The following is a 4,984-nucleotide window of genomic DNA, read 5'->3' as shown; positions in this document are numbered from 1 at the left end:
AAAAAAAAAAAAACAATAATAATGGACCCTTGAGCAGATGGCAACCACTAGGTGAGGTTAACACCTTAGGTGTTCTCTACCACCTAACCCTAAGAGTTCCATTATTATGTGGTCAAATTCTCATATAAATAAGGATAAAATTCCATACCTCAGGTGGGATCAAACCCACGCCCTCCTGTTTGTCATTATGACTCATTATTGCTTACGTTATATTGGAGGTGTCCACTCTATCCATATCTTCTCTCTCTTCAGGGGTCAAATATTGCCCGATTAAATGTTCATACAAGAGAGGGTTTCTACTTTTCATTTCTGATTCACTAAAATAAGATCCCTCTTTGATTAGTTGATTCATTGCCTCAAACCTTCTGTTTCTCACCAGTTTCTGAAAACAAATGAGCAAATAAAAATTAATTAGAATAATGTCAAAAATGCCAGAAAATTTCATTTTCTCATGTAAAAACTTCAAATGAAATTTCAAGGAGTAAAAATACCAAATAGGTAGGTTTCTGATTCACTAAAATAAGATCCCTCTTTGATTAGTTGATTCATTGCCTCAAACCTTCTGTTTCTCACCAGTTTCTGAAAACAAATAAGCAAATAAAAATTAATTAGGAATAATGTCAAAAATGCCAGAAAATTTCATTTTCTCATGTGAAAACTTCAAATGAAATTTCAAGGAGTAAAAATACCAAATAGGTAGGTAGGTATTTGTTTACAAAGAAATCAATAAGGGCTGAATTAATGAACTGGAGTGAAAAGTACCTGATGTATTTTACTAACCTCATTCAGTTTGGAGTTCTGTTTTCTACATAGTTGTAAGTAGTGTGTCACAATATATTGATCCTCTTGAGGAGAGTCTTGGAAGAATTCTAGCTGTTCGTAGCTGAGATATTGTCCAAACCGAGATAGAAATAGACCAACTCCTTTGTTCAAAATGTTTTCAGCAATGGTTCTCTTCTCGGTAACTGTTAGTTCTGGGTCTCCGATTTGTTGACTTTTGAAATGAGCTTCTGTGTTTGTGGATATGTGATCCAAGATCTCATTCCTCAAGTCTGCCTGTGGCAAACACATGGCTAAGGATAGTTGAAAGACAGTTATTAGATCATTCAAAATTGTCACACTAAAATAGTCATCTACCAAGAGATAGGCTATGATTGACCTGTAACACTGAACACTGGTTTTAGATGAAAACGATTCCCTACGTTCGTCTTTAATAAACGATACTGGCAAAGAAGTTATGCAGGAGCTTTTAAGCCTAAACAGCAGAAGGTGTAGATTTCCCTTAAATTTTCGTTACACTTCCCTACAGCCCTACACTACCTAACTTACCTAACTACCTTTCTTGACTGTGCAGTGCTGAAAATTCTGAGAAAATTCAAATTTCAAATATTTCCCGCGGGACAAAATCTATTACCTCTGTGGATCTCATTTGATGTACCTCTGTGTTTGTTTGTTTTTTTTTTGAAATGTGTTTTTCGAAAGAAGTCGTTAGTCGTTACAAAAAAAAAAAGGTTCAAGTTGAAGTGAAGTGATAATTAAAAAAAAATCAAAAAAGTTCCTCTATAATCTGTCTCCCTGCATAATTTTCCTGCATAATTTTCCTATATGGTTCTTGTTTTTTAAAGATAGACACCTTGAATTCACCCACATTGCTGTCCCTGGTGGGTACAAAAAGGATGTGTTAAAACTCTTGCAATGCTCTCAAGAGTCCCGAGTCAACAACTTATGGTCAGAGACTAGTAGAAGATTACTTTTGCAGCTATGGATTCTTCAGGACTCTTCTCAGGAGCAGACAAGGAAAACATCTTGGAAATAACAAATAAAGCCAGTGAGAATTCACTGTGTGATGTGTCCAAGAGTTGTCTAAAGGTGAGAAACATCATTGTTGTATCATGTAGTTTTTGTTTAAAATTCAACGTGGGTCTTTAACTCAAAGTTAACATTAATGTTGATCTATGGAGAAGTGCAAATGTGCTTGAAAAAGTCCATTATGTGACCAGCAGTTGTGAGCATTGAGTTAAGACCTGGGGTTAAAGGGTATTCAACTTGTTGCTTTACCTTTCAGTCTATAATCTCATGTTAACATCCTGTTGTTTGACATTTGGATTTTTTCCCTAGTACTTGGGTAGTTATGCATTATAGTTATTTTTATTATTATTATTATTATTATTATTATTATTATTATTATTATTATTATTATTTTCTTTATTCAGTTTTTCTCATTTCCAGGGCCTCTCTCAAGAAAGCCGCCAAGTTGTACAGATGGTTGACGTCCCCAATACACAGCATATTCACAAGTGTCATGTGTGTGGATATCTTTGTTAGATGTTTCCGTCTTAGACTATCGTATCTTTTGCAAACTATCAGGAAGTGTTCAAGTGTTTCTTCCGTTATCAGGTCACAATTCCTGCACAAGTTTTCTGCCTTCCAGTAATGTGCCTTATTCAGAACATAAAAGTATATAAATCGACCAGCCATTCTAGCCTGTGCAACAAGTCTTAAACTTTCAATGTGGGCTCTGCATTTCAGGTAGTTTTCAACTTCGCTATCTTTCTTTATTTGTGAGTATTTTGTGCTGTACGTTGATAGGACACATCTCTCCTTGTCATTTTGTTGCAGGTTTTTATTCATGTTTTCAGCTATTTCCACAACTATTTTTTTCTTGCTTTCATAGTCAATATTTCCACTCCACAGTCTATCTGGATTTATCCCTGCATCATCTATACACTCACTCATCTGAGTCACTGACTTGGACTCGAACCATCAACCTCATCTTCCAAAGTCCACCGCTCTTACCACTACACCACTGAGGTCTGTAAGTACATTTGCAAGAAATAGCTCAAGTTTTTCCTATATTTCCAGGTTCTGGTGTGGATTGGTGGGCGTTAGGTGTTTGTATCTACGAATTCGTCACCGGAGTTTTGCCGTTCAGTGATGAAACACCACAGAAAGTGTTTGATAATATCCTGGCCAATCGTAAGTACCTACCCATAGTTTTTTCCCCCAAGGCTTTTTTAAAACTTTTTTTTTGTGAGAGTTGTTTTTTCCCATAGGTTTGATAGAGGGGACTGTAACAGCAGAGGTCTTATCGTTCCGAGAGCGAAGTGAGAAGGAGGACATGATAGGAGAAAAGATGTTACGAGAATAAACGTTATTTGTGTACAATAAAGTTCGCCCCAGGCGAGAATCGAACCCGCGACCTAGCGCTTGCTAGGCAGACGAGCTACCCTTCAAGCTAACTAGGCTGGCTATAAGTACACTTTTTTTGTGAGAGACAAGTATGAACTAGTTGTCCACCATGGATTGTATGTCTCCTCCCAATGCACATAACCTGAGTGGTGTCAGTCCATTCTTAGCTATGGATAGAAGCCCCCCGGATAACTCAAGCTCAGAGCTTTACACTTCTATACAGGGACTGTTTGCCCCTTCACTTAAGCTTCAGAGTGAGTTTTTTGTGGTCAAACGTACTGTCGCCGATGGCTCCTGTAAAAAGTAAAATTCAAGTATTAAACCCTTACCCAATGGTGTTTCAATAAGCGATTTACTATTTTATTTTCTTCTGCTTCCCCAGAGCTAGAATGGCCGGAAGATGAAGAGGCTTTGAATCCATCCACGGAGGAAACTATTCTGGCTCTTCTCAAATCTGACCCTACACAACGGCCATCCGGTCATCAAGTACGTAGATTACCCATGTTCAAAGATTACGACTGGGATAGTATTCTGGACCAGGAACCTCCCTTTGTACCCCAGCCTGATGATGTATTCGATACGTCCTATTTCCATGGTATGTGAATTTGTGTTTTTATTCTTATACCTACGAGAATCTAGCTTTTTTTTTCAATAATGGAATGCTATACACTGTCAAGAGGCAAAGCGTGGCAATACTTCAAGGCAAGACGAGAATCTAGCCTAGTTAGTTCATTTATCCATTAGACCATTTTAGGCAAGTTTTTGAAGCGCCGCCATTTTGAATCAGGGTGGAATGTGAGGAATTTGGAATTCAAGTAGCCTTCGTTTACAACATTTTATTTGGAATTTGATGCTTAGGACAAAGGACCAAGAGTATGTAAGCTTTTGTCCATCTAAGTACCTTTTTTCCATACTATTTCTTAGTGACCGTGATTTTTTTTCTTTTTCGGATATACCTACCTATTTGCTTCATTTCCAATTGGATAATTTTTTAATTTATTTCAATTTCTCTCTGTTTCAGCCAAAAACAATCTCCAGCAGTTGGTGGTGTCTAACTGTGATATCTGCCCTTAGGATTGCCGTCCGGTAAATATTTTAGTGACATTAGTAATGTCACTAAACTCGTCTACATTGGCAGCTCTCCATTAAATTGCCTCTACACTCATTTTTTCCACCTTGATGATCAAAATATTGCGAATCAAATTAATAATTGTAGCTACCTGGATCATTCCTTTAGTTTTAAGTTTTATCTATTGAGTCACGACTGTTTTTTGGGGAAAAAGAAACCACCAAGTCCATATGACGGGCGGTGCTGAAGAAAAGGATTACCTCCAACCTGATCTTTATTTAAGGTAGTGGCTACAGAACCGGAAAAAAATGCTGTAATTTAAGAATACTGAATTATTTGTAGACTTGTCCACCCATAGAGAGACTTTTTAGCCTTATTGTGCCATTATACATAAACGAGGTAGTCATTTGCATCAGGAATTGCCTGTGCCTCCCCATCAGGACATTTTCCTGATATCCATCTTTTTATCTAACTTTCGGTTCTATTAGCCTTATTGTGCCATTATACATAAACGAGGTAGTCATTTGCATCAGGAATTGCCTGTGCCTCCCCATCAGGACATTTTCCTGATACCCATCTTTTTATCTAACTTTCGGTTCTGTAATCACTTTCAACATACTTGCAGAAACTTTATTCTACATGTTCTAATATTACTCCACTAGCAATCAATCTAGGATAGTACTTTAAGGACTTACCTGGAATTGTTTTGGATCTAAAGGCAAGGCA

At 37.2% G+C, this 4,984-nt stretch overlaps 2 protein-coding genes across 3 annotated transcripts; one reads left to right on the top strand and one right to left on the bottom strand.

Moving 5' to 3' along the window:
• Window positions 1–185: 185 nt before the first annotated feature.
• LOC103505757 (coiled-coil domain-containing protein 97-like) lies at window positions 186–1,361 on the bottom strand. Of its 2 annotated transcripts, XM_026821016.1 has the most exons (3): window positions 1,330–1,361; window positions 781–1,073; window positions 186–382 (listed from the first exon to the last, which is right to left on the bottom strand). In XM_026821016.1, the coding sequence occupies exons 2-3, from the start codon at window positions 1,069–1,071 to the stop codon at window positions 203–205; spliced, it is 471 nt and encodes a 156-aa protein (XP_026676817.1). In that variant the 5' UTR covers window positions 1,072–1,073; window positions 1,330–1,361; the 3' UTR covers window positions 186–202. The 2 variants fall into 2 exon arrangements, with proteins under 2 accessions (XP_026676817.1, XP_026676816.1); XM_026821015.1 differs by lacking the exon at window positions 1,330–1,361 and having other exon boundaries at window positions 781–1,323.
• A 400-nt stretch (window positions 1,362–1,761) lies between these two features.
• On the top strand, window positions 1,762–4,698 carry LOC103505756 (serine/threonine-protein kinase greatwall-like). Its single transcript, XM_008470117.2, has 5 exons — window positions 1,762–1,869; window positions 2,230–2,320; window positions 2,863–2,976; window positions 3,572–3,784; window positions 4,211–4,698. The coding sequence occupies exons 1-5, from the start codon at window positions 1,762–1,764 to the stop codon at window positions 4,261–4,263; spliced, it is 579 nt and encodes a 192-aa protein (XP_008468339.1). The 3' UTR covers window positions 4,264–4,698.
• The last annotated feature ends 286 nt before the right edge of the window (window positions 4,699–4,984 follow it).

This window comes from Diaphorina citri, unplaced genomic scaffold (assembly GCF_000475195.1).
Source record: "Diaphorina citri unplaced genomic scaffold, Diaci psyllid genome assembly version 1.1 scaffold193, whole genome shotgun sequence".
Classification (NCBI taxonomy): Eukaryota; Metazoa; Arthropoda; class Insecta; order Hemiptera; family Psyllidae; genus Diaphorina; species Diaphorina citri.
This window is presented reverse-complemented; position numbering and strand designations above follow the sequence as displayed.